This window comes from Setaria viridis, chromosome 9 (genome assembly GCF_005286985.2).
Source record: "Setaria viridis chromosome 9, Setaria_viridis_v4.0, whole genome shotgun sequence".
Taxonomy (NCBI): Eukaryota; Viridiplantae; Streptophyta; class Magnoliopsida; order Poales; family Poaceae; genus Setaria; species Setaria viridis.
This window is the reverse complement of record NC_048271.2, coordinates 21,860,401-21,887,629: the sequence shown is the minus strand read 5'-3', so window position 1 is coordinate 21,887,629 and position 27,229 is coordinate 21,860,401. Positions and strand designations below refer to the sequence as shown.

Below are 27,229 nucleotides of genomic sequence, written 5' to 3'. Positions count from 1 at the left end.
TTTACTTTTTATCTCCAAATTCTAATCTTTTCCAACCCCTACTTTCTCTTCCTTCTTCATTTCTACGACGGTTGAGGAAGCTCTAAGTGACATGCGGATCTCAACGCAACTTTAGACGCACCATCCCTCACGGGATCCCTCTAAGTGGTGGATTTAGCGCTTGAACAAGTCCGACCGGTTTCGAGGCAACGGCTTTCTGAAGTAATTTTCATGTACGCACGATTTAGCGTATTTCGGTGTGTTAGTCATAAATTACGTCAAAATATGGATTGATTTATGTGAAAGTTATTACTACGATACTGTATATATGAACATTTTCTTCGCACAGGATAACACCGTTATTGAACTGTTAACCCTAAAAATCATCACAATGTCAGTGCCACTCTATTGGACGTCTCAAGAATATAAAGCAGGAAGGGGGGTTTCTTGCACAAGCCCCGAACGAAGTCTCACGCACGCAAGCGAGCGAGTCATCCACCACCTTCCTTCCCTCCACAAATAAACTCAGCCCACAACTCCGGCCCATACACCAGCTCACGCTGCCGCCAAGGCCCACGTCTCGTCCCTTTGAATCTTGACCCCGCATGTCAGTGACACGCGCAATCCCTGCCAGAGCAATACAACTGCGTCCCCGTACACCGAGCTCACCTCATTACACGTCCTCTCCCCTCTCCTCTTTCTTCTCTCTCTAACCCCCTCGCTTGCCCGAGCTCATCGGCGGTGAGGGAGACGGCGGCGGAGGTTGCTTGTGAGGAAGCCTAGGTCGTCGCCGCGGGGCGGCGCCCCCCCGTGGGGATGGGGATCTCGTTCAAGCTGTCCAAGGTCGGCGTCCGCGTGCACCCGGCCGCTCGCTCGGCGTCCGCCGCGCCGTCGCAGGCGGAAAAGCCGGCCGCGGCCGAGACGGAGGGGTCCGTGTCCGATTCAAGGCGCGAGGTGAGGCGCTCGGTACTTTCTCTCTCTTGTGGGCTGGGGTTTCTGTCTCGCTGCGAGATGGTCTGGGTGGCAACGGCGGGGGTGGGGATCTGGATGCGTAAAGACGGGAGCTTTGTGTGCGGAACTGATGAAAAATCGAGTTTCTATTTGGGATTTGATGTTTTTCCCCGGCGAATTTTCATCGATTTACAAGAAGGTCGAATCTTTCGGGTTTACAAGAAGGTCGAATCTTTCGGGTTTACAAGAAGGTCGAATCTTTCGGGTGATTTCGACTCGAAAGCTTCTGTTCGACGCCCAATCACGTTGCCTTTCGGAATGGTCAAGTCCTTTGGACCCATTGGATATTCAATTGAATTTTCAGAGGGTTTGTGCTCTTCGTTGCAGATCGAACTCTGCGCCAGTCTGAGGGTGGTTTGTGGGTACTTTTTTCTCTGTGCAATTAATTTGTGCGAAAGCTCGTTTTCTTGGTTGCGTATGTGCTTCAGTTGGGCTGTGGGCAACTGAATTTAGAGGAAAGGAATTTGGGCTGCTAGGACTCCACTATGGACCAAAGAAGTGTTTATATAGTGATGAAATGAAATACCCTAATCAATTGCTCATTCTGAATTATCCTCGCTTTGATTGTCATTTAACCCACATGGATTGTTGCTCTAGTTTTGAGTAGCATATAATTTTAGTTGGGAGCCAAGCCATACCATTTGGGTTCACCCTTTGTGGTATTGCAAGGTGAAATAAACAAGTGTTGGCTTGGATAAATGTATCTTGGTGTTAGACTTCAAGCGAATGCTAGAGGGTCCAAATGTCGTTACCAGATCTTTTTTTTAGCTCAAAATGGTTCGGCGAAGGGACTTTTTTAGCTTTTTTATTATGTAGTTTGTTTGTTTGATTTTGATTTTGTAATGTTCTTTTGTTCATGATAACTTGCTTTTCCTGTGATAGAATGCTCATTTAATCTCTTTATACAGGATGGCTTTGTGGAGAGAGCAAAAGATGTCAATGGCATCAAAATTTCACCAGTGTGCACCAGGGAAATTTTGCCAGGTACGATTAATAATTGAAGAAAATGTTTTATTTGTACCAGTTCTAGTATTTATGCTTCATATTAAGCATTCAACATTGTATTGCAGAGCATGAGGTTTCTTTCACATTCAGCCTCTATGACAGAGGCTATCTCATTTCAAAATCAGCATCTGTGAGTTTTCTTCAGGAGTTGTTTGTGGCATTGTTTCGATAATTACTCTTGCTGCATTGTTTTTCTTGAATTTTGAGAGAAAAACATTGAACCACGAATACATTCCTGACATAAATACATGTATCTTCAGATGGATCCCAGCCAGACCTCAATTCAGGATGGCAAAACACTGCATCCCTATGATAGAGCATCAGAAAAATTATTCTCTGTAAGTATGGTATCGCTTGGTTTCGAGTTTTTTTAGTTTTGTACTCTGATGGCATGTCCATAGTGTATGCAATGTTGTGGATAAAATTTAGAGCCAAATTAGGGGTCAAAATGGACCAATTGGGTTCATTTTACATTTGCTTAATCTTTAAGACGAATGCAGATTTGAATATGCTTGACATAAGAATTATTGTACATCACAATAGGGGTAGAGGTAGAGTTGGGGCAATATTTTATGCCAATCAGTCAGATACAAATATCAGGTGATTTTAAGATACCAGTGAGATTCTGTCCTAATATATTCATTCCAATTTATTTATTTCATTCTTCAAACCAATGAGGCACACTGCAAAACATGTATATTGTGCTTTACCAAATTTGAACGCGAATAGTTGGGATAAACTACAACTTTGGCTGGGAAAATTTCTATACCATATCGGTAATGCTACAGAACAGGCGTCCGGAATCTTCAAAAAAAATCGGACGCCTCGACATATGTTGCAATAGTTTAGCATTGATGTTGCAACTATTGTTTTTATATGTTTCACAGTGAATGTTGCATGAAATATAGTGTTCATGTTGCGGTGGGAATTTTCTATCCCAGAGTTGAACGGCGTAGTCATTTTTACACATTATTTTTTCATGTTGCATACAATGACCTCTAATGTTGCACTAGGTAATTTTTAATGTTTCGTCGGAGCATCCGATGGGAAATTTCCCCTCGGACGTCCGAGCGCTAGCAGCGCCGATACCATATTTGCATCAATATTTTTTATGCAAACCTGAAAATATTTTCAGATTGGTGTGAAATTATAAAATTAGATTGGAAAAGAAACCAACATAACAATATCCTATTGTGTATGATGAACTAGCGCATATTCCTTTTGCGCTCTCAACTGAGAATGTTGAGTCCCATCTAAAAAAAACCCGAAGAATGTTTCAAAAAAGTTTTCATATCAGCACCTCTACATGGTGATGAAGCTTTGTTCATCTATAAGAACATGACTACAACACTTGTGTGACCCTGTAGTTTTTACCTAAGCATCCTGTGGTTCAAGTTTGCTGTGGATGATCATTTTCATATACTACTATACTATGAGTGGCAATGTTTCTCAATAGTGCACTGACCTTTTTGTGCACAAGACAATTATTTTCTGCTTTGTTTTTGTTGGTCTCCTAAGCCCTAACTGATTTGACCAGGTTTATCCTATCAGCTCGCAAAAACTAATAACATGTTAATCATGTTATATGACTCTAATTACAATTACATGAGTTTCCTCATGATCTGCAGGCTATTGAAGCTGGGAGGCTGCCTGGCGATATTCTTGATGAGATACCAAGCAAGTACTATAATGGATCTGTTGTTTGTGAGGTCAGTTGTTTTATCACACTTAAGAAATGGTATGCATTCAATGTTCTTGAACTGTAACATGCTAAAACCTTTTGGAATTCGTGCTTGATTTCTCTTTGATAGTCAACAATCATACCATCACATTTTCTGTACAGAATGTTTACCCTAGATGGGAGAAATCCTTCCTTTAAAAAGGAAAACTGTAAGTTTGGCTAGCTTTATTGCAAGCAGTACATTGTGCCAACCTACCAGGGAAGGCTTATTCGTAAAAACTTTTAACAATCATTATGCATTACTGTGAAACATCATGTGACCTTATTGATAAGAGGCCATTGATTCTTTAGCAGTACATCATTGTCCTACACCTTATCTTTCTATTGTTTCATATTACACAAACAATAGAAGTAATGAGAATTCTTTCTAGATACGTGACTACCGGAAGCATGTATCCAATCAAGTTCCTGCATCATCTTCTGAGCTAGGACTACCCATCATAAATAAAGTACGACTGCGGATGACCTTTGAGAATGTTGTAAAAGACATTACGCTTCTATCTGATGATTCCTGGAGTTACAGGGATTTTGTGGTAAGTATTATTGTGGTAACATTCTGTTAGTGTGACTTTCAACATGGCTCATTTTTGCATCTGTACTCCCAGTTTTCTTTACTCTAATATCTTTAAGCAATTGTTTATCTGAGAATGTATTGATTGAAATTTGTTGTTGAGTAGTTAATACCTCGTAATTTAAAAGCCAGTTCTTCAATAACTGACTAGTAACACAGGAATAGCATGATACAACAAATTAAATGTGAAATAATGTATTGTTGGATATCTAAATGAAATTTTGCTGAAATAGGGGGACCTGAAATTTCAGTTCATGTGTTTGATTTTGCTGAACTATATGGACTCTTATGCTATATGTGTTTCTCTAGGAAGCTGAGGCTCGTATTGTGAGAGCCCTACAACCAGAACTTTGCTTAGACCCTACTCCTAAACTGGATCGACTTTGTCAGGATCCTATTCCTCATAAGGTACGCATGCATGCTGAACAGAAAATACTACCATGGTAGGTCTATCTTGGTGCAAGCTAAGGCTCTTGTGTTTCTTGCAGTTGAGCCTTGGTATCGGAAAAAAGAGGAGGCTGAGGCAAAATCCTGAAGTTATCGTCACATCCAGTAACATGTCTCATGGTAAAAAGGTTTGCATTGATAGGTTGCCTGAAAATGCCAAAGCAGATGAGACGGGCATCACAGGTGGTAATGCAGCTCACCAGGTTGTCGATAACATTACCATCCAAAATATTTCGGGTGGTTCTCAGCTACTTAGACCAAATAACTGTTCACAAGATGCTAACAGAATGCTGTTATCCCAATCTGGTATACAGCAAAATGTAAGTTATTCAGCTGTTGGTAATGATCGTGTGGCAGGATCACCTGCCAATTTTTCTGCAATCAATCCAAGCATTTCGTCTCCTCAGAGCATGATTGGTTACAATGACACTGCCAATGGCCTTCTATCTGTGAAGAGGGAAATGCAAGATGCTCCGCTTCAAGATCCTAAGAGAATAAAGCCAACTGGCGGTATTGATGATGTACAGCAGCAGCATATAAGGCCTCAACCCCTTGGTGGGCAGGAAATGCAATGGAAGAACCCACAATTGCATCCACAATTAGATGTCAAGGGGATGCAGTATGCTTCTTCATTGAGTGGTCAGCGATATCCTCCTTCGATGATGAACAACATGCAAGATTCAGGATCTTCCTTCTATTTCAATCAGCAAGGTTTAAGATATGGTGCTAAGCAAGAGCAAATGGATGGTTCTGATAGGTCGAAAGACGCATTGCAATCTATGGCACCTGAAAATTCTGTGCTGGATCAACAGCAACCTCAGGCTCAGCATTTATCACAGCAATCAACAGCAAGAAATAATGTTCCAAACATGGCACAGTGGCAGAATACTCGGTTTGCAGCTGAGAAGGACTTGAAAAAAGAAGAAATAATTCAAAGAAGAAAGATAGCACCTAGCTCCCGTGCCCCTTCTGGTCCAATGGTCCAGTCTCCGGTGTCCTCTAAATCAGGGGAGATATCAAGCAGTTCAATGGGTGGTCAGTTTGGCTCTGCTGTGACATCGGCTGTAATTGGGGCACAGAAAGATAAATTTGCTGCAAATTCCAATGCTGCTGTTGGATACCCTTCTGTAGCTTCCAGCCCAAGTGATTCTATGCACAGAATACAGCAACCTGCTGTTGCTCCTTCAAAGAGAAAAACAAATTCTGTCCCTAAAACTCAACCACCTGTTAGTGCTGTTGGGTCTCCAGCCAGTGTTTCAAATATGCACGCCCCACTGAATGCTAGCAGCCCATCGATTGGGACTGCACCTATGGGTGACCAAGCAATCCTGGATAAATTTGCAAAAATTGATAATCTTTCCCATCGGTATGGCATAATATTCGATATATGCTAACAATTTTTTTTTGGGTTTAGTGTCACCTCCCCTTCTATTCTTCATTTCTTTGGAAGTCTGTTATGGGAAGCACTTTGTAGGAAGTTTTGAGTTGCGCTATGTGAATTTGACATATAGGCTATTTTAGAGTTGATATCCAACTCTATTACTTCCTTTGGCCACAAAGTGTCAACCCAGAATGTGCAAATAAACTGTTTCACTTAAGTTATCATCATTTTTTACCTAAGTAACTATTTAACAAATATACGGTAAAGAAGTAAAGCACCTTTTCCTGTGACTGGAATTTCTCAACAAAATAAAAAACCTGGAGAAAGCTTTGCAAGTCTAAATTTTTTGTACTAAAATCTCATTTGCCTGAGCTTTAATCTGTTATTACGAGTGTGGATTATAGTCAACTTGATTTGTCATTTTGTATATATGTTTGCCTTTAAGTTCATTTAAGTATAGCACTTTGAGAAGCAAAGTCAGCAATGCATATACAACAACAACAAAACAACAACAACAACAGTAAAGTCTTTAAGTCCCAAGCAAGTTGGGTTAGGCTAGAGGTGAGTATAGCACTTTGAGAAGCAAAGTCAGCAATGCATATACAACAACAACAAAACAACAACAACAACAGTAAAGTCTTTTAGTCCCAAGCAAGTTGGGTTAGGCTAGAGGTGAAAAGTCACGATGCATACATGTTTTTTATCCAATATAGATCTTATTATAAAATGTTATATAGCTGACATGGAGATTTGGTCGTGGTGGAAGATTTTAAATATCTCTCTTGGCCGTTGCATTGTGATAGTATTTTTTTTATGTAGTTATAATTGCTGATTTATTCTGCTGCAGGTACCAGCTTCACAGTAAGAAGAACAAGGTTGATAAGATACCTCAAAGGAAACCCATGATCAATGCAAGCCAAGATGTAGCAAGATGTCTCTCCAGTTGTTTCCATACTGAGGACTATATAGATACAATAAGACCTCTTTGCAATTCTATGATTAGTGGAACAATAAACACGTGCAAGACTAGGGTAATAAACTTTGTGAGCTCGAACCGCATGTACCAAGGTATGTTTTACAAATGTTTTGCTAATAAGGTCTCCAGTGAAGAAAAACCACAGCACCTTCAATTAATTTAATTTACATTGTCACAGGTCATGCAAGGCCATTCCAGGTTGTTTTCAAGGAAATGCCTGATGAAACTGTTAGAATGCAATATGGAGATCTAGAAGATTTTGATGGTCCGAATTCATATGATTGTGTATTCATATTACCGACGAAGGTTTGTTGTTATCTCTCATGTTTTGATTATTGCCGTTCATAGCATAGTGTCCCCGAAACACTATGTCATACTATTCAATTGTTGCATTTCTGTCCTAACTTTCAATTGTTTGCTCTGGCAGTACTATGCTGACTTGCTGGCAGAGCAGCTTATTCCCCTGGTAAGGTCAATTAACCTAAAGACTCGAATAGTAGATGCTATGTTAGTGTTCTGATTTTTGGCCTCTCCATGAACAAACCCTAGATGTTGCAAGATGGGCATTCTAAAGCTGAAGATAAAGTTGTGCGTGGCACCCCTCCTGCTAACCTCAATACACTATCAGGAATTTTACCAGACAACTTAGCAAGTGACGTGAAGCAAGAGGGAGGTGTAAGCCAGCAACTTAATGCTGCAGCCCATGCAAATGTGGCACCTGGACCACCAATGCAACAGCTTCCTGTCAACAGGATGCTTTCATCTGCAAATAGCAACCAGGTTCTAGCAATGCAGCAAGGGTATATGCAAGGGGCAGCCATGCCTCCGAGGAGCCAGCAACTTGACCAAACTTTGGTTCAGCAGCCACAGCAACAGCAGCCCCAGCAGCAACCACTGCAGCAAAATGCTCAAGCACAGATGCAGCAACCATCATCTCTTCCACTCAACCAGATGCAGAGACCTCAACTTCTACCAACGAGCCCTTTATCTCAGATGTTGGGGCCTGGCTCAAATCTCCCGATGGGCTCAAGTCAAATGGGGAACAATAAGGCTACTCCGACTTCCTTGCAGCTTCAGATGCTACAGCAGCAGGCACAACAGCAACAACCTATGTCTAGGAAAGTGATGATGGGGCTTGGCTCAGCCATGAACATGGGCAATATGGTTAACAATGTCGTCGGTCTCGGTGGCCTAGGAAATGTTATGGGAATGGGCAACGTGCGTCCAATATCCTCCCCCATGGGATCGATGTCAGGCTTAGGCAACAGTTCCAATACAATGAACATGGGAATGGCATCCAACCTTGCTGCAGCTGGACTTCGGCCAGGTATGAACCCTGCTGCTATTGCCAAGATGCGTTTGGCTGCACAGCAAAGGGCAGCAGGCATGTATCCGCAGACTGGAATGGTTGGAATGCCTGGAAGCAGCTCTCCAATCCTTCCAAGTTCAGCTGGCTTGTCCATGATGGGCCATCCGCTAAATAGAAGCAACCTTAACCCCTTGCAGCGGGCCATGATGTCTTCTATGGGCCCTCCAAAGATGCCAGGAGGTAACTTTCAGCTGAACGCCCAACAGCAAATGCAGCTCCAGCAGCAGTTGCAGCAGCAGCAGCAGCTCCAACAGAATCCGCAGCAACAACAGCAGCTCCAACAGAACCCACAGCAGCAGCAGCAGCAACAACTGCAGCAGCAGCTACAACAACAGCAACAGATGCAACAGCAGCAGCAGCTGCAGCTGCAACAACAGCTGCAGCAGCAGCAGCAGCAGCAGCAGCAACAGCAGCAGCAACAACAACAAATGGGGTCTCCGTTACAGCAGGCGCAGGTGGGCTCACCTGCTGGCTCACAGCAGTCGATGATGATGCAGCAGCAGCAGCAGATAAGCCCACAGCAAATGGGTCAGCATGCTGCAATGAGCCCCCAGTTGAGCTCAGGAACTCTGCAGCAAATGAGCAATAATGTGGCAAACCCTGTAGCCACTCCAGGCCCACCCCCAAGCCCGCAGTTGAGCTCCCAGACCCATGGGTCGGTCAACAGCATTGCTAACTCTCCGATGGAGCAACTTCAAGGTGCAAATAAGGGAGGTCCTGGTAGCATGTAGTAACTGGAAATACTTGGTTCTCTTCTTTGGCCTATACAATAAAGGAAGGTGTAAACACCGGCCAAGATCACTGCATTTTCATGTTTGTTGTGGTAAATGGGGTCAATGGATTGTGTTATAAGTTATAGCCCATAGATGATAATTTGTGGAGGAGCTCTATGCTTGGATTTTGATGTTGTAGACTGTAGTTAGTAGGAATGGTGTGTAGGATCTCAGTAGTGGATAGCTAGGGGCAAGCATTGTTTGATTGGACGGTTCTCGTTTCACGTTTAAATTATATAATCAAAATTGTGGAACTGATATGTATTCATTGTGCTTATTAACAAGCATCATCATTTGCTCAGTAAAGTTTGCTATGTTTTTTATCTTGTAATGTATTGAGATTCTGCAAATGTGCAGATTCCAATAACATTGTAATCTAGATAAAATAGTTGACATAATTTGTGGTCCAATCTGTCATGTTCCTTTTGATGGTAGAATGCAGCATTAACATTCTTGCCACAGTGCTTACATCGTGTGATCGTTTTTTTTTTTGGTGTGTTATCGACTTATCTGCAATTCTGCCTAGCAAAATCTGTGTTTTCAAAAATATGTCCTGTTCCGTTCAACTGTTCATGCTTCAAAGTATGCGCGCATGTGGCAAGGCATGTTGGCAGTTTCCTTATGATGTTTATGACCAAAACTCACAGCAGAGGGAGCGGTCAGACCAACCTTAAGACAAACAAAAGCGCCAGTGCTCATGTTCCTTTATCTCTCTGCTATTGCGGTAGGTTGGTATAATGGTATGGATCAATGGTATCGACCTTAATACATTGCATTTTCAGGACAATTCAAATGTATAATGAAGCACAGTTTGTATCCGACAATTTAACTCAACACTTGTAATTCCTCTTGCGGGCATGAAATCGTCCACAACATAATCGTGCACAACTCTTCCAAATTACAGAGAAAAAATGTTTTTCCTGCTCGAATATAGGAACATTTTGTACATTCTTTAACTGAACGCGTACGAGCTGGCCTTCAATTGAACAAGTTTTCCATGATCAAGCACAACTGAATCAAACTCATCAGTGCAGTACTATTGACAATTTTTTTTGTGGTTGTGCAGCTGGTAGAATCTCTTAACATAATAGCGCACGATTCAAGTTTTTTGGCTGTCAGCGACATGCTGGAATTGGACTATTTCGACAAAATCCCAGAGGGAGCTGGGGGTACACCAGCAAGTATTAACCTTCTTCCCACTCAAGATCATCTTCGTCATCACCAGATTCTTGGGCCTCCGCGTTTAAATCTGCCAATTTGTACTGCTCGGTTGCATTCCCTACACAATTTTAAACAGATTAGACACAGCAGTTGGGTGCAACATCAACTTTGGTATATATTAAATGTGAAATTGGAGGTTGACACGCTACACATCATTGTTCTTTAACTGAAAAACAGATGATAAAATTAAAAAAATTCCGAAGGGGAAAAATAGTTCCCAAGTAATTATGGCATTCCTAAAGCCCAGTCATGGATTTACCCAGGACCTGAACAGTGTCATCTTAAATACAATCAACTTAAAGGTCATAAATGAAATGACCTTGCTACCCTTCAAAAAAAAAATATTTGTAAAAGGTAACAGATGTTTGATGTCACAGAGAGATATGGGCGGACTTATCAGAAGCTTTTTTTTTCTCGAACTACGCAGGAGAGCTGCGCATCATTTCATTAAGGTAGAAGAAATAGTACACGAGTCTGGAAAGACCCTACCCGAGCACAAGAACACTCACACCCACCCCACACCACCACCATTACACTAAGGCAGCACCACTGCTAGCAGGCGGATTTATCAGAAGCTATGATAAGACACGTCTTGGTTGTTGATTAGAGCATTACATAAACAAGGCTAATAATCGGAAGAAAAAAGCAAAAAAATGAAATATGTAGGAATTTTATTTGAGGAAAATTCGAAAAGGCTAGTCAGACTTAGTTTTGGAATTGGTGGCAATACCATGTTCTAACTCTTTAAATACATGCATTTCCATGTGCACTGGAAATCAATTTGCTATATGGTAGACACTAATACAGGTGTAGTTTGAAGATAGGTAGGAAAAATATATAGGCAGGATTTGATTCTACCATTCTTAGTTTATACAAGCATTCGTATAAAGACAAATTAAATGATTAAGCTAACAAAAATGAATAAATAAAAGATACCTGTAGGTTGCTGCTCTTCCCATTCAATACCTTCATCCTCATCCTCCCGCTTGTACTTCTTGCCCACCTGGCGTTCAGATTGAGAATCAGAGACAAAAGTCTCACCTTCCTGCTGCATTCTCATTTTTGCTTCTTCCTCTTCCTGCTTTTTCCTTAAGGCCTCATAATAAGCTTTTATGTATTCCTCCTACAAGATAAAAATAACTAATATAAACATTTCATAAAAGTAAATCCTTTACTGCAGAATCCAGTTTATGTTTATTCCCAAGCTGACCTGTATGCTTTGATCATCTTTTGAGTCCTGTTTTTTGTCATCCTTGGCTTCTGATTCTTCATCAAGTTTTGATACCTTGCTGGTCTCTCCTCTTTGTTCCTTTGTAAGATTCATGCCATCTTTGATCATCCATGGAGGTAAGACTTTCAGCTCTGAACCGTTTTTACCTGATTCAGCACCTTCTTCTTTCACACCATCAGCTATCTCAACTTCAACCTGAAAAGTGAAACAGATATCTGATCTATCAAGCAAAGGTACGCCTGTAAGGTGCAATGCAATGCTACACAAGCTAGCATCTGCATGAGACTTCCATATTACCACATAAACCACAGAAATGCATTGGTGAGAAAATTTTATTGAGACATATTTATGTTGTACAAATGTGAGAACTTCTGATTCAATTTTATAAGGTTTTTCTGCGCAGATGAAGATGGACTAATATGATTGATAAATTCATTGGGATATTGTAAAGTATTCACATTTAACATAATTATTATGCCTGTGCATATTACTTAACCAAGAAGATACAGTAGCATTAAAAGCTATGACAGCCCTACCTTTGTCTCACCCATGTACGGCATTGGTGTACCATACTGCCCTTGTGAGTTCCTAGATGAATCAGCTGCACTAGGGTCACCATTTGCAAAAGCGCCAACATTTGCTCTTTCCCATGTCTGTAGACTCCCAAACTCAGGCGGAGGTAAATTCTTCACTCTATCAAGTTGTGCAACCAATGGCTTCAATTGCTCCTAAAGTAAGATAACCAGGATTTTGAGACACTAGTTGAACGTGATTCATTCTTTCATTCTTTTCCCGAAAGAGACAGAATACAGAAACCTTTTTACCAAAGAGATTAATATTCTGAATTTCTCATCCAAACACTTCTAGGTGTATTGGTCAAACTATTTCTTGACTAATGCAGCATGCCTCCACATGTTTAGTGTTGAATTTGTCTCACAGGTTGATGTATGTGATGGTATTACATAATTAATTGGTGTGGCTATATATTGATGGGTGTTTAGCATACTCCCTCCGTCCCACAAAGAGTGTCCTTTTAGTTTTGTCCTGAGTCAAATCATCTTATGTCTGACCAAGTTTATATAAAAATATATCAATGCTTTTGATGTCTAACAAGTTTCATTAGATTTGTTATGAAATATATTTTCATAGCATACCTATTTAGTGTTATAAATATTGATACTCTTCATTGTAAACTTGGTCAAACTTAAGACAGTTTGACTTAGGACAAACCTAAAAGGACACTCTTTGTGGGACGGAGGGAGTATCTGTGCAAACAACATTCTCAAAAGCAAGGGCATTTCTTAAGGCAAAAACAAAGAGAATAGTTTCCTGCATCAATGAGAAAGTCAGGCAACAGTTTGGAATCTTATTTTCTTGAGATTTTTCTTCTATGCAGCCATCTATTCTCAGTAGCAGTTATGCTGGAAATCTGAAAACCTAACACTTTTGTATCCTTTCGTAATCTTTGGACTGTGTATATAAATATTGACATTGAGAGTTCTAAAGATAATTGAATACTTACTTCAATTCTTTGTTGCATGTCCTTCAATTTCTCACGCCTACGCTTTCTAACATTGTCATCACCATCACCCATTTCCTCAGAAGCGAGCTTGTCACTCTCTGCAACCAGTTCACCGTTGCAATTTTCACAATGGAAGTACTCATCCGTGTAGCTTACCAGTTGCAGGGCATCAAAGGCTGAATACCTGCAGGTCAGAAGAAAGTTACCTGAGCACCCTAGTTTTCTGCCCAGCATGAATAAACTAGACAAACACCTACTACCTTTTATTACAGCTAGGACATATGTAGTGTTGAATTGTATTTCTGCTGTCCAATTCATCCTTCAATTTTTTCTTCATGCGGTGAATCCTGTACCTTACAACATCACAAATCTGTGTTTGGGTAGGATAAAGATCTGTCAGCAACAATTTATATTGGATTATTAGAACAAGAAACAGAGGAAAGATGAAATGGGGACACTCTTAATTAGTAGTAAGCTTCAGAACCAGACAACCAGTACATGTGAACCAATGAATGGAAATGGAAATGATAACTACACTCGAGCAAATGACCAATAAAGTTTTTGTACTGATCAAAATAAGTGTTTTGAGCCAAGAGATCTTCAGAACAAGAGAAGTGTCCTCAATATCACCTGCATACATGTCCAAAACAGAATACTACCGTAATCTATGTTATGTAGAGAAGGTCCATTGCCATTCACATGCCATTGAGAGAACATAGAGGATTGTCAACTGTTCTTTTAAAACAGGAAGTTCTAGAGAGTTCTACCAGAGAGAAAGCAGTTGATGAGATGGCTTTCACTATGTGTCATTGGAGGCATGAAACAGTTAGACTGGATATTGATTGACATTAATCAATGGCTCATACTGGAAGAGTCATGTTTTAAATAATGTAGGTCAAACACTTTCCCTCCAAGGCTAACAGTTTTCAAACAGAAAGCAGGATTAACTCATGATAACATAGCAATAATAGTATTTCTCCCTCTTTGCAATCAAGCCCAATCAGAAAGAAGATAAAATGAAAAAGAGGAATCCCAAAGCATCATCAGAATCAGAAGTCTATGAAATTAATGCATTCAGTCAGTTCCCTGAGATAATATAAAGAAAAGATAATTGCTACAAATAAATAAAGCCAACATAGAAATATCTAGTTATTTTTTTAATAAAAGGGTGTTCTTTTATTTATCTATAAAAGCAATAATAACTTAATGGCATAGGTTTCAGAAACTAACCTGAGCATAATCCAAACAACAGTATGAATGTGTGTGCATCTTTACTTTCTCTTCTCCCTCCTTAGTGCCTGGCGGACCATCACCGGCAGCTGCAGCAGCAGCATTATGTACTTTTGCTCCTTTTGCATTCTTCATCAACAAAGTTTCCAAGAAAAAAATACAAAAATAAGAAAATAAGGCAAGGAACCACAACCAGAAACGAGATATACGAAATCATAAGATAGTCGCTGACGTGCTTTCAGATATGGAGAACTATTTACATAGCGCCTTTAAATGATTGTTATAATACATATGTCATGTATCAACAGCCTGCAGCTAATGGTCAGCTTCATGGCGGAGGATTTCAGGTGAAGAAATTTATGTCCACCTACATGCATTAGTTATTTGATAATCTTCATGTGTCACATTTAAAAGACTCCAAACAAATGTCGAACTATCTTCTTCACAGTTTAATGCCATTTAATTTAATAGGAAACAATGATGTTTTGTCACCAGCTGGCAGTTAAAGTTGATCAATTCTACCACAAAAAAGTCGGAATGACAGCGATGCAAGAACAACAGCAGATTAATACACACGAATAGAACCAACCTCCTTCCGGTGATCCCTTGTGACTAGCTTCTCCTCTTCAAAGAAGCGGAGAATGCGCCGTAGCTGTTTCGAGTGGAGCTTCAACGCTTTAGCCAAATCCTCCTCCCGGACCCACTGCCGTCTGAGGTGGAAAAAGAGTAGGTTTTGCGTAAATCAACAGAACCCAATAAATCAAATAGGCTGTCTCAGAAGCACACCACAGGAAACTAATCAAGCATTCAAAAGAGATAGCATGAGAGCAGTGCCACTGGACGGGCAGGCGAGATGTTTTGATGGAACCTGAAAGGCAGGGTGTGCATGCAAACAAGAAGACTAGCAGCAAATCATTTGTTCAAGCCTTCAAGGCAACCACCTACAGCGCCGAACATATTGCAAACGAACTTGGCGTGCACACCCAACAAGATTTCATTGAGAAGACAAAAAGGTTCAACAGAAATGACTCGGTAGTACCTGGTGAGCGCGTCTAGGACGACGACGGCCATGCCGCGGTTGTCCCCGCGGGAGGTCTTGGGCTGGTTGTCGCCTTTCATGGAGATGTCGTCGTAGAAGGCGCGCGCCGCCAGCCTCACCAGCCTGCGACAAAACGGGTCCGATCCCGCGGAGGTCAGCGACGGCTGCGGCTAGGGTTACGAGAATGGAGCAGTGTCGGGGCTCACCGGTTGAAGGGCTCGATGGAGGGGATGGTAGACATGGTGGCGACGGCGAAACCGGCGCGTCGGGGTTCGGATTGCGCGTTCAGGGCATAGGGGCTCGGGAGGGCGCCCGATCGCGCCGGTCGCCGGCCGCCGCCGAAGCCGCCACCGTTTGGATCGGAGCAATGGATGGGCGAGAAAAGGAGCAACCGAGCGAGCGAGAAAGAGAGAAATGGGGGTGGGGCGTTCGTAGATTTGCGGTCAGACCTGGGGGAGTTAGGCCTTGGGGGGCTGGTTGGGCCTTTTCTTTTCTTTTTTTTTACTTTGAGAGGGTTTGGACAGTTGGGCTCATGCCCATGCAGCGGATATTTGGGCTGGCTGTGAACTAGGAGGGGGAAAAATCGGAAATTTATCCATGTTCCACAAGATGCTCATGATGCTAATTGATTTGCTGACTTAAATGATGTGTTTGGTTAGACTGTGGCTTTTGAAAAAGCTGTTGTGAGCTGTAGGCTGTGAAAAAGCAGCTGTGAGGAAGCAACTATAGGAAAAGCAGAAGACCGTTAGTTAGAGGAGCTGTGAAACTGTAGGCTGTGTAAGAAATACCTGTAATGCCCCTAAAAGTCTGTGAGTGTGTTTATATGCAAATTGCTCGTAACAAAATAATGCGTTCGCTAGTTCAAATGTAAACCACTATTTTAGAAAGAAAAAAATAAATTTTATATGTTTTTCATCCATTAAAGTGATTGGTCCACATAAATAGAACTATATCCATTAAAAGTTCTATACAATGATGCCATCCCTCAACATTACTCTCCTTCTCTCGTATTAACTAAAGCATCAGCTATCCTAGTACGAATGGTATTCATGGTATCCTCATTCTCCACATCGTCACTCTCATCTCCTTGTGTTTGTCTCATGCCACATGTATGTTGTACCAAGTAATCCTCATCATCATCACGTCTCTTGAACTCCTTATCACACAAATTGCTGTCACGAATAAAATTATGCAATGCAAGATAAGCCATAATGATATGTTTCTGAGTACAAGGTGAGAAACTTGGCATGTCCTTCAAAATACGCCACTTCTGCTTTAAGACTCCAAAAGAATTTTCAACGACATTACGAAGAGATGAATGCAAGAAATTGAACATCTCATACTTTCCTTGAGGAAGCCCCGAACGATGCTGAAATTCTGGTATGGTATGTGCTTCCTTTGAAAGGCACAAGATACCTAATTCGGTTTGGGTAACCTGAGTCCACAAGATAATACTTTCCTACAAAATCAAGTTAGTAAGGTACATAATAATACAAATATTGCTAATTTGTTGAAGGAACCATGTATACCTTTAGAAGGTACGGGAAATGAAGGAAAATTTGCCAATGCATGATTGAGGATACGTGTGTCATGTGCAGAATCCGTCCACCCGGCAACCGCAAAGGTGAACCTCATATCAAAGTCACAAATAGCTAGCACATTTTGAGATGTATATCCATGACGGCATGTGTGGTTAACCACTTCGTCCACTAGCACTACCACTTTGACATGTGAACCATCTATTGCTCCAATTGCACCTTTAAAGTATGGCCAAAAACGGTCCTCTCCACCCTTTCATGCTCCGTAGAAAAAGTAGGATCTCTTGGCTTAATATTGTCCTTAGCTAACTTGCGCAAGCATTTCAACACTTCGTGAAACTTCATGTGAACTGTTCAAAGTGACCGTGTGAAACGATTTTTAGCTTGTGAAAAAGATTGTGGTCCTCCGACGATCCACAAGAACATTGCCAATGACTCAGTAGACGAAACATTGTTGGTTGAGGTCAATTCGTAAGTAGAGACTAGCAACTCATGAAGTTTATCGAAAATCTCCGTGCTCATCCAAAACATCTTATAAAAATACCTCGGACGTGACATACGCCTCATCACCCATTGAATTCCAGTTTCTGACGTTTCCCTATATTCAGCTTTGTGCAAATACCACTCACTATACAAGTTGCCCATTTCTCCAATAGCACCAGCATGTTGTGCAAGTTCACAGGTAGCTTCCTATTTGATTTTGTGTTGTAGTTGTAACTGACAACATAAAACAATTGGAATAGTATAAATGATTTATACGAAACAAGTGTTATAAGAAAAATTAGTTGAGAAGAAAAAAGAAGACAAACCGGTCGGTGCGCTGGTGACCAGGAGCAGAGCCAATTGGCCGGCGATGGGGGGCCGGCGATGGGGCGCCCTGCTGTTGATTCAGGGGGCGGCGGCGGGCGTCAGGAGGCCGGCGGCGGGCCTCAGGGACCGGCGACGAGGGCTTGGCGGCAGCTGACAAGGGGTGGCGGTGGGCGTCAGGGGGCGGCGACGAGGGCCCGGCGGCGGCCGTTAGGGGCGGCGGCGGGCCTTAGATGGGCCGGTGACGGGGGTCCGATGATGGGGGGCGGCGAACGGGCGTTAACGGGCTGGTGACGGGGGCCCGGCGATGGGGGGATGGTGGATGGGCGGTGGCGGACGGCCGGCCGACGGCCAGGGGAGGCGGACGGCCGGCCGGCAGCCAAGGGTGGCGGGCGGCGGACCGCCTGGATCAGAGACGGCGATGTGCGGGGGACGGGGGAGAGAAGCCGGTCGTGTTCTCTTCGCGTGCGGGAGAAAAAATAGATCGCTAGAAAATGAAACGGTACATCATAACCAGTGGCAGGTGGGTATTTTTTGCCCCAAAAGTACTTGAAAGTAGGGGGGAGGTGCTTTTGGATTTGTACTACCATAAAAATTGCTTTTGGGTAAAAGCATCAATGGCTTTGGAACCCTTTGGTTGGCTTTTGACTTTTGCAAAAGCAAAAGCAGGTTGGAAAGCCTAACCAAAGGGGGCCTTAAGCTGTGAGCAAAAAATGGAGTGAAAAAAATGAAAAGCTTGTGATGTTTTGAGGGTTGTATTATCAATTTCAAATTCTGGTTACATATTACTTTTTATATACTGAGTTTGGATGTTTGGAAATGGCATGGGTAATTTTATCTCCAAATATAACTTTATAAAAGTATAGGTTTGTTATATTTTGCAATAATTTTTAGATCAAAATTATGGTTTGGAGATGGTGTCAATGTCTAAAACATTACTTATAAGCTTCTACTTAGGAAACAAGAGGTTTGGATGGCAATTCAAGTTAGATTTTCACACTTGTTTTGCGTTCACCATGATTTCTACGTACTTCCTCCCTGTACCAAGTTATAGATCATTTTGACTTTTCTAGATACGTAACTTTTACTATGTATTCAGATATAGATCATGTAGATACATAGCAAATAAAAAGCCAAAACGACCTAGGGGACATGAATACTGAACTGCCCACTAAAACAAGTTCAGTTTGGCCAATCAGCTACTACAGGTAGCGACGAATTAACATTACATTTACGTTCAAAAGAAGCGAATTAGCATTACATTACCTCACTCACCTTTCAGTAATTGTAAAACCGTAATCACAGAACGGACATAAAATTAACTTAGATCTGTATCCTAAGAAAATCAGGGCATTTCTATGTAATATGATCTATTTTCATGTGAAATCTCTATGGAATTTCCATAAATCATATCATAATGGCATATGGATTAACTAATAATCAACAAATGGAGTTGATATTTATGACTGCAATACATAGGTACCTAAAGATTATCCCAAATTTAGCTGAACAGCTAATACAAGAGCGTGATGTAGACCCATGTGGCTTAAGTTTCAATGAAAAAATTTCCACATTACTCGCCCAAAAAAAAGTTAGTGTTCCCCTGCCACTTCAAAATCTTCAACTTGGCTGAGGTCACAGCACTGCAGCACAACATTTTGCCTCTCCTTTAGCACTCAGATGTCGTGGGAATACCAGCAGCCTTCCCCATAGGGGCACCATCCTTGTTTATAGTAGTAGCGGCATGGCCGTGGTTGTGGTTGCTGTTCCAGAAACTGCTGAGGTTGGTTCTGTCTAGGATGATACTGCTTTTGGTTTGTTTTCCTGTGATCATTGTAATTCGGATGATGGTTTTGTTGGGTTAGATACTGGTCTTGAGTCATAGGCCTGCGGCTATAGTAATTTTGATTCTGGCTCTGTTGAGGATGATACTGGCCACGAGTGATTCCCCTGTAATCATGGCATCCTTGATGATGGTAATCCTGTCCATAAGATGGGTCACTTGAATTGAAATCCTGATTTCTTGGTCTCAAGGGTTGATGCACTCGGTGATTAGCTTGGGCATATTGATGAGAACTGGAGCTATGCTGGTATGCATTTGCATGGTGAGTGGACTTCCCTTGAGGCTGGAATGAGTCATTATATTTTGTGGCATAGTAAGCTTTACTTTGATGCTGATTTCTTGGTCTTTGGGGTTGATGTGCCTGGTGACTACCTGGGGCATTTTGATGAAAATTGGAGCCATGCTGGTACGGACTTGCATGCTGAGTGAACTTCCCTTGAGGATGGAATGAAGATTCATCATATTCTGTGGAATGGTCAGCGTTATTCTGATGATGATGTTCTCTGTAAGTTCTCTTAGGACCATCCTCTTCATTGTGGTTTTGATGTTTGGGGGGTTGCTGTGGGTACTTGAACGTTGAAGGAGTGGGCTTTGAAGATATGGGATGATGCTTTGTGCTCCCTGATCCTCCATTGTGTTGGGAAGGGGCCTGACGACCTAGGAATGCTTTCCTGGAAGTTATCATTGCAACCTCCTGCGACAGAACTTCATTTCGTTGTTGATAACTGTGGTGGTGGTGCGAGTCCTTGAACATTTGCTGAGTATGAGTGGGCTCTGAAAACGGCTGTGGTCCTCCATGTTGGTTGGAAGAGACCTGATTACCGTTGAACTCTTGCTGGAAATTTCTTGTTGCACCCATCTGTGGAAACACTTCATTGTGGTGTGTAGAAATAGCCTTCGAAGATATATGTTGCTGCCTTGTATTCCCTGGTTCACCATTTTGAGGGGAAGGGCCTTTCCTCTCACCAACCCTAACAGATGCAAGAAAAAGTTATATAAGCACAATCGTAGATGTAAATGCCCAAGAACTCTATAAACAATACAGTTAGATGCCATTTTCTTTTTAGTAAGCATTTACCATGTATTAGATGCAAATAAACTGTACATTAATATGACAAGCAATAAAAAAGCAAGATAACCCTAGTAACAGGAGAATGATAGAAATAGAAAGGCAGTATTTTCTTTTCCTAAGTGTCTACCATGTATTAGATGCAGATGGACAGCACATATTTTGGTAGTACAGCTTAATGTAAATATGCTAAGCAGTGACACAAGCTGACCCATTTCATGCAACAGCCTAATAGGAGGGCATCAGAGCGATTGCAGCATTACGAACCCATTGAGATACCTTTGCTGAACAGTATTCGTGGATTCGACCTTCTGCTTTAGCTCTTGAGGCTGTTTCTGGTTCATGTTCTGCTGTTCTTTGATCTTGTCCTTCATCCTGTTCCTGAAACAGCTATTAGCACCTTTTTTAAACAGTACTACACTACTACTGACCATGATCTCCCGCCATGAGTATTACTGTAAATACCATATTATCATGTCAAAATGTACAACATTATAGTATTTGAGCTTACCTTTTTAACCTCGACAGCTTTTCAATCTCTTTCTCATGAATCCTGGCTGCTCTTGACTTGCGTGCCACATCCCCTCTTTCATGTTTTTCTTGTATGACCCTGTTTCTTTCCTCTTCATCAGGCCATGGCTGTGAATGTAGTAAAATATATCAGTGCAGCTCAATCAATAATAAGCTTTCTTTTCATATACTCCCTCCGTTCCAAATTGTAGGTCGTTTTGGCTTTTCTAGATTCATAGATATTATTATGCATCTAGATATAGTGTATGTCTAGATGCATAATAATATCTATGAACCTAAAAGAGCCAAAACGACCTACAATTTGGAATGGAGAGAGTATGCAAAAGAACATTGCTAGAGAATGCACCTGTCTCATGGTCTTATCCTTGTAAAGATTTCTGCCCTTAATGAGGAGCGGATGAAGGGGAGGCCATGGTTTGTATCCTTTACTCCATAAAATCTCAATCTACATTATATATACATTTTTAGCACATAAAATGGATTCCAAAGATCATTGTTCTAGGCTTCTAGCTATACTGTAACTGAGGGAAGAATGCATGCTTGTACAAGAACTAAGGACTTACAGTGAATGTATGCTGTTGCTTTGCAGTGCCGTAGCTTTCTTTTATTATTCTACCAGCATTGGTCCTTTGACCACATAGGCGCCCCTTGACTTCTCGAGGAGCTCCCTTTTTCCTACATCAATATTCAACAGAAATAAAAAATGGAAAATAAATGCAATGTCTAAAGATTCACGATTCATGATAAATACCACCAGAACTTAGCAATTACCTTCTGTAAATGTTTTGCTCAAAAATCACAACATCACCTTTGCATGCATCACCTGCATGAATTAAGTGACGTATAAGAGAGACAAAATTTGCACACAAACGGCACAGGAAGGCAAAAGTTAACAAATTATTATAGGCTTCTCTACTAAAAGTCCTAAACTAAGGTCATGTAGATGCCTGGACCGCTACAAAGTTATGAACCTCATTTTCTATAAGCACTTGAACTCTGTTCAAACATCTGAATAAGTTAGCTAGCTTGTTTCACCTTTACAGTTAAGAACAAAGTTTGAAACTGGGTACTTCTCCTCGCCGTTATTTTTCACCCTGAATGTATGTGAAGCACAAGAAAGTGTGAGTACATTGATGGGCATCAGATATGATCTAACAAAGTCAACAACAGAAGCTCAAGATTAAAGTTCTAAAAAAAAAGGATATATCACAATATGGTTGGAGTTCATACTCTATATGCTCCCTGATTCGATTTAGGAGCACTTCCTTCTTGCCTGTCAATCTTAATTTGTGCATCCGCAAATATGCTTTACATTCATAAACCTTTAGTTTCTCCAGCTGATCATCTGCACATTGCAACAATGCTCATATGAGCAACTACATTAAGCAAATAAAAAGAAAATTTTGCACTTCTGATCCGTGGAACTGTAGGCAGAAACACATTTATTAAACAGGTTTCCTCCAAATGACCTAACAACCTCTCTGCTTGTGCTTAACATTACATTGACAACAGAAGGAATACCTGAAGCTCAATATCAAGATGGCAATGGGTAAATCCCCATCGGGTATGGCCACACCCCAGACCCATCCCCGCCATAAAAATTTGAGACCACCAGAATCCCCATACCCAGCTGTGGGTGGGGAATTTCCCCAAACCCATACCCGGTAGGGTAAATCATACCCGGCGGGTCTCCCGTACCCGCCAATAGTTTATTTAAGCACATGAAAATCAGCACTTCAGCAGCAACCACCAGTCCCAGAATACATAAAATTAGACAAATAATAGCATATAATAATCTCTACTGCAACCACCAGTCACATAACACCATCACACAAGTCATTCTGTCATTACATTACATAGCCAAAAGGGGTACATAAATAAATCTCCAAGTTCATTGCAGTCAACATATATAGGACAACAAACATGCTTCTTTACTTTTGGGCCGGGTATTTTTCACCCACGGGTTAACGGGTATGGGGACCGCTGGAACATACCCATACCCGTGTACCCGATGGGTGAAGGGTTTGGTCAATTTATGTACCCGTGGGTAGTGTGTTTAGTCCATATTCAAACCCTAATGGAGTAAATACCCATCGGGTATCGAGTCGCGGGTCCCCATTGCCATCTTGAATATCTTATAAAACAACTACCGCATGATAAATACAAAAATGTAATGGTTTTCTTTTGGGGAAATTGCATATCAATCAAAATTCCCATGCCAGTTTCTAAACTTTTGTGCCTACGCAGATAAATGCATAATGAAGTTCATTCCTTGCATCAAGGTATTGAGATGAATGATTCAATGCTGAGCATAATTGTGTTTCACATGCTGTAAGAAAACAAAGCACAGTTCTTTTCTGTTAGCCAAGTTTTTAGTAGGTTGTCATGTCATTTTCCCCAAGTTTAATTACACCAGTAGGCACAATACATTGCTGTTCCATTTCTGAACCAGTTCCCATCGGCATTATCAGAAAGAAACAATAATCGAAATTTCACCCTGCTTGAGCCTGTCCACCATGGCCAGAAGGTCAATCTCCTCCTTTCCCATCTTCAGCACCGCTGCCCCTTTCCTGAAATCACGAAATTCATCTCACATGAACACGCAAAAGTCACAGACCGAAATCCTTTCTCCGATCCACCACGATCGCACAAATTGTACCGATTTACACAATCACAGAAGGTAAGAAGCGGAGACCAACCCCGCTGCCTGACCTGCCCTTGCGCGCCGAGGCCGAGATGGACATCCGGCTCATCCTGGCCCGCAGCACGGCCTCCACCTCGAGGTCCCCGTCGGCGTCCGGGTCGAAGGTGGGGTCCTCGTCGGAGCCCGCGTCGGGTTCGCCGAGGTCGGAGGGGCTCGAGGCCTCCGAGCCCTCGTCGTCGCTCTCCACCTCCTCTTCCTCCTCCGATTCAACGGATCCTTCATCCCCCTCGCGCCGATCTTCCTGCCGAGGGAGGTGGCCGGCGCGGGTGACGCCGCCGGCGGTGGCGGCCATGGCGGGTTAACGGGTCGGCCGTTGGGTGGGAGGGGAATGGACGGAAGGGGCGGGTTTCCTTTTTTTCGCGTTTGGTTTGAAAAATGTGTTCGACCTTTTTCGGCTCAATCGGGGGTTTGATAGGCGGCCGAAGCCCCAGCACTGCCACCGTGCCACGGCTCGGACTCGGAGGCTAGAGTAACCAGCTCAGTAACTCACGCTTACCAACGGAAAAGGAAATTTTGATAAACTTCTGCTGGGAAAAAGGAACATATGATAAATTTCGAACGACGTTCCGACCATCAATTTTGCGCGCTATTTAATTTTTTTTTACCGTCGTTACCAAATGCAAGCATTCAAAAGCTCCTATATTTTTTGCCACTATTAAAATGAATCTCCAAATTTTCTGCAAATTTTTATGATGTGGCGTGACATGCAGCGTGGATCGACCGTGTCAAAAGACTTCTACGCTATTTTCTTCCTCCTTCACGGATTTTATATAAGATCAACACTATATAAAGTGCTTTCAAATACAAATTCAAAGTTACTAATGTTGTATGCACAATCTACACACTCTTAGATTAAATCTTGGTCAATTAATATAAATCTCAGCATGTCCGCGCGCTTTGTAAAAGAAACGGAGGGTGTATCGAGAATTCGAGCATACATATTACTGAGAGAAAGAAACGACAGCAAGGTACAACCTGTTTGATTTAGCGGTCGATGCGCATCGGGTGGCTCCGCTCCAAATGGAATGGCTTCGTCCGCTTATATTTTTTTCTCCAAATCAAGTGGTACGGCACATTTTGCCTCTGCGATTAGCACTAGACGGAAGCGATCGATGGTAGATGAGCTCGTCAGGCGATGCGAACCAACAGCGCGGCCAGGTTCGGATGATTTCGGATCACCAGCATCTCAAACCAAACACGTTGGTAATGATTTCGGATGACTTTTGTGATAGAGGTCAAGACGATACAACAGTACGTTTACGATCAGATAAGGCAGGCAAAGCGGAGTTGGTCCCGAAAGCATCATCCATGGAACACCTTTGGGAGGTTCGTGCCGGCCGCTTGAACGATCCAATTCCGAGACCAAGCATCCTGCCAGTAGCGGTGGGAACGCTTGGGATCTGAAATTCTGGAGGCACTCGCGTGGAACAAGCACGTGTCGGTTGGGTTGGGTCGCTTTCCGCTTGGGCTGTCCATGTCAGGCCGCCCCTTTGAGCTTCACTTCCGGGGAACTTCGCCCACATTTAGCGCCTGCACGAATTAGCGGATCTGCTCTTTTATGTTGTTTCATCGTTCACACTATTGAAATTTAAAACTCATAATGGTACACAAGCTCAAAATCATTTTTCGGGTAGAATCTGTGACTGCCGACATACAGTTGTCAAAACTAAAGGGAAATCTTGGGCGTCTTCTTTTTTCTCTTTACCGTTCACAAAAATCTCCATTTCCATGTCTTCGAACTTGAAAGACCTTTTACTTTAAATAAAACTTGAAAGACCTTGAAAGTCAATCTTGTTCAATGCTTCCTGAATCAAAAACCATTTCTCCGTGTGCAAAAGAAAAATAACTTCTCCAATTCAAGATTCTTGAAATTCCATCGGAATTCAGTGTTCAATAACCATATCATCCATCTATACATTGCTCTGTTTGCTTCAACAATCACCAGACAAGAACAGTCCCCTGTATCTATACAAGTCAACAACCTAACAAATACGATTGCAATACTACCAAGCCAAACAGTCTACTAACAGGCTACCAGCTATCTAGCAGCCCAGATTCACAGCGCGAGCGTGAGGCCGTCATGTCGCTCAGCGGCACCGGGCCGGCGGTACGGCGCGGCGCGCGCGGCGGCCCTCCCTTTCCGCTTCTCCATGAACCGCTGCAGCGACGCCTTCCTCGCCACCGGCAGGTCGTCGGCCGAGGAGAGCTGCCCCGTGACTCCTCGCGCCGCCGCCGCCGCCGCGAGGCGCAGCAAGTCTGCCGCCCTGTCCTCTGGGACGTCGTCAAGCACCAGGGCCCGCCCCCCGTACACGATGGTCAGCTGCGCCGTGGGCGCGGGCCCAGCCTCGGGCTCTTCGTCGACGTCGGCGCCCGGCATGAGGGGGAGTGGCCGCACCGGCACGGCGGGATGCCACGCGCCGCCGCGCTCCCTCTCGGCCTCGGCCGCCCTGACGAACTGGCTGAGCGCGCCGCACGCCGCCGCGAACCGGCTGGTCGTCGCCGTTGTGGTCGCTTCTGCCGCCGCCATCGCCGGCAATGCTCTTTGTCGCGTGAGGAGGAGGATTGATCAAAGGGAACTCGTAATTTGTTCTGGCTTGGGCTCTCTTGTGGGTTCGCTGGGAGGTCTTGGTTTTTATAGGTGTTTTCCGTGGGAGGAACGAAACAACACGTTGCCGAGGAGTGTGGAGCGCGCGGCGCACGTTGAACACGTGAAGAAGCGCTGTTGCGGGGTCAGCGAGGTGGGAGCGCAACCACCGCCAGCCGGTTGACGGCGCCATGCGCAAGTAGGAGACGTGACGTTGTGGGGTGAGGTGGCCGGGGACCTGCCAGGAATCGCGCGCGGGTTGTCTTTGTTTAGAGAGGCGAGCGGTGTGGGTCGGCGACTGCCCACGTACGCACGTCGTGCTTCCCATCTGAATTGGTCCGCGCACGTGCCTGCAGCCCGCCTCCCGGTCCAGAACCGTTGGATCACAAATCTAACGGGCGCAGATGCTCTTAGCTTAGCACGGTTGGTAAGATCGACGGAGACCAGCAAACCTTTTGGTGAAAGTATTAATTTAGTTTTGGAGAATGGCGTATCCAATTTCATGTAGTTAATCTGCCAAAAAAAAAGTTTCAAGTTGAAAATGTAATATTACCAGAAGCAAGCTACACGTTAATATGGTTCTGATATACAAAATGGTAAAAATTCACCCAAACACACAGTTTGTACTTTCAAAGAAAATAAAACTTGGCACAACCA

At 42.8% G+C, this 27,229-nt stretch overlaps 4 protein-coding genes across 6 annotated transcripts; 1 reads left to right on the top strand and 3 right to left on the bottom strand.

Moving 5' to 3' along the window:
• Positions 1–657: 657 nt before the first annotated feature.
• LOC117839315 (protein PHYTOCHROME-DEPENDENT LATE-FLOWERING) lies at positions 658–9,576 on the top strand. The gene is made up of 12 exons (XM_034719618.2): positions 658–933; positions 1,899–1,974; positions 2,061–2,125; positions 2,256–2,333; positions 3,624–3,704; positions 4,108–4,269; positions 4,617–4,715; positions 4,796–6,120; positions 6,983–7,203; positions 7,290–7,417; positions 7,539–7,577; positions 7,661–9,576. Exons 1-12 carry the CDS (start codon positions 796–798, stop codon positions 9,209–9,211), a joined length of 3,963 nt encoding a protein of 1,320 aa, XP_034575509.1. The 5' UTR covers positions 658–795; the 3' UTR covers positions 9,212–9,576.
• A 501-nt stretch (positions 9,577–10,077) lies between these two features.
• Positions 10,078–15,910, bottom strand: LOC117839316 (uncharacterized). Its single transcript, XM_034719619.2, has 10 exons — positions 15,703–15,910; positions 15,497–15,619; positions 15,047–15,167; positions 14,458–14,586; positions 13,488–13,597; positions 13,228–13,411; positions 12,242–12,433; positions 11,685–11,900; positions 11,411–11,597; positions 10,078–10,532 (listed from the first exon to the last, which is right to left on the bottom strand). The coding sequence occupies exons 1-10, from the start codon at positions 15,735–15,737 to the stop codon at positions 10,438–10,440; spliced, it is 1,392 nt and encodes a 463-aa protein (XP_034575510.1). The 5' UTR covers positions 15,738–15,910; the 3' UTR covers positions 10,078–10,437.
• A 3,336-nt stretch (positions 15,911–19,246) lies between these two features.
• LOC117835892 (zinc finger CCCH domain-containing protein 62) lies at positions 19,247–25,671 on the bottom strand. Of its 3 annotated transcripts, none has more exons than XM_034715215.2 (10): positions 23,997–25,671; positions 23,781–23,854; positions 22,515–22,629; positions 22,320–22,378; positions 22,056–22,107; positions 21,848–21,959; positions 21,631–21,729; positions 21,265–21,392; positions 21,033–21,143; positions 19,247–20,655 (listed from the first exon to the last, which is right to left on the bottom strand). In XM_034715215.2, the coding sequence occupies exons 1-10, from the start codon at positions 24,278–24,280 to the stop codon at positions 19,518–19,520; spliced, it is 2,172 nt and encodes a 723-aa protein (XP_034571106.1). In that variant the 5' UTR covers positions 24,281–25,671; the 3' UTR covers positions 19,247–19,517. The 3 variants fall into 3 exon arrangements, with proteins under 3 accessions (XP_034571106.1, XP_034571107.1, XP_034571108.1); XM_034715216.2 differs by having other exon boundaries at positions 21,033–21,134; XM_034715217.2 differs by having other exon boundaries at positions 21,033–21,128.
• A 147-nt stretch (positions 25,672–25,818) lies between these two features.
• On the bottom strand, positions 25,819–26,614 carry LOC117835893 (protein TIFY 11e). Its single transcript, XM_034715218.2, has one exon. It carries the CDS (start codon positions 26,513–26,515, stop codon positions 26,045–26,047), a length of 471 nt encoding a protein of 156 aa, XP_034571109.1. The 5' UTR covers positions 26,516–26,614; the 3' UTR covers positions 25,819–26,044.
• Positions 26,615–27,229: the final 615 nt, after the last annotated feature.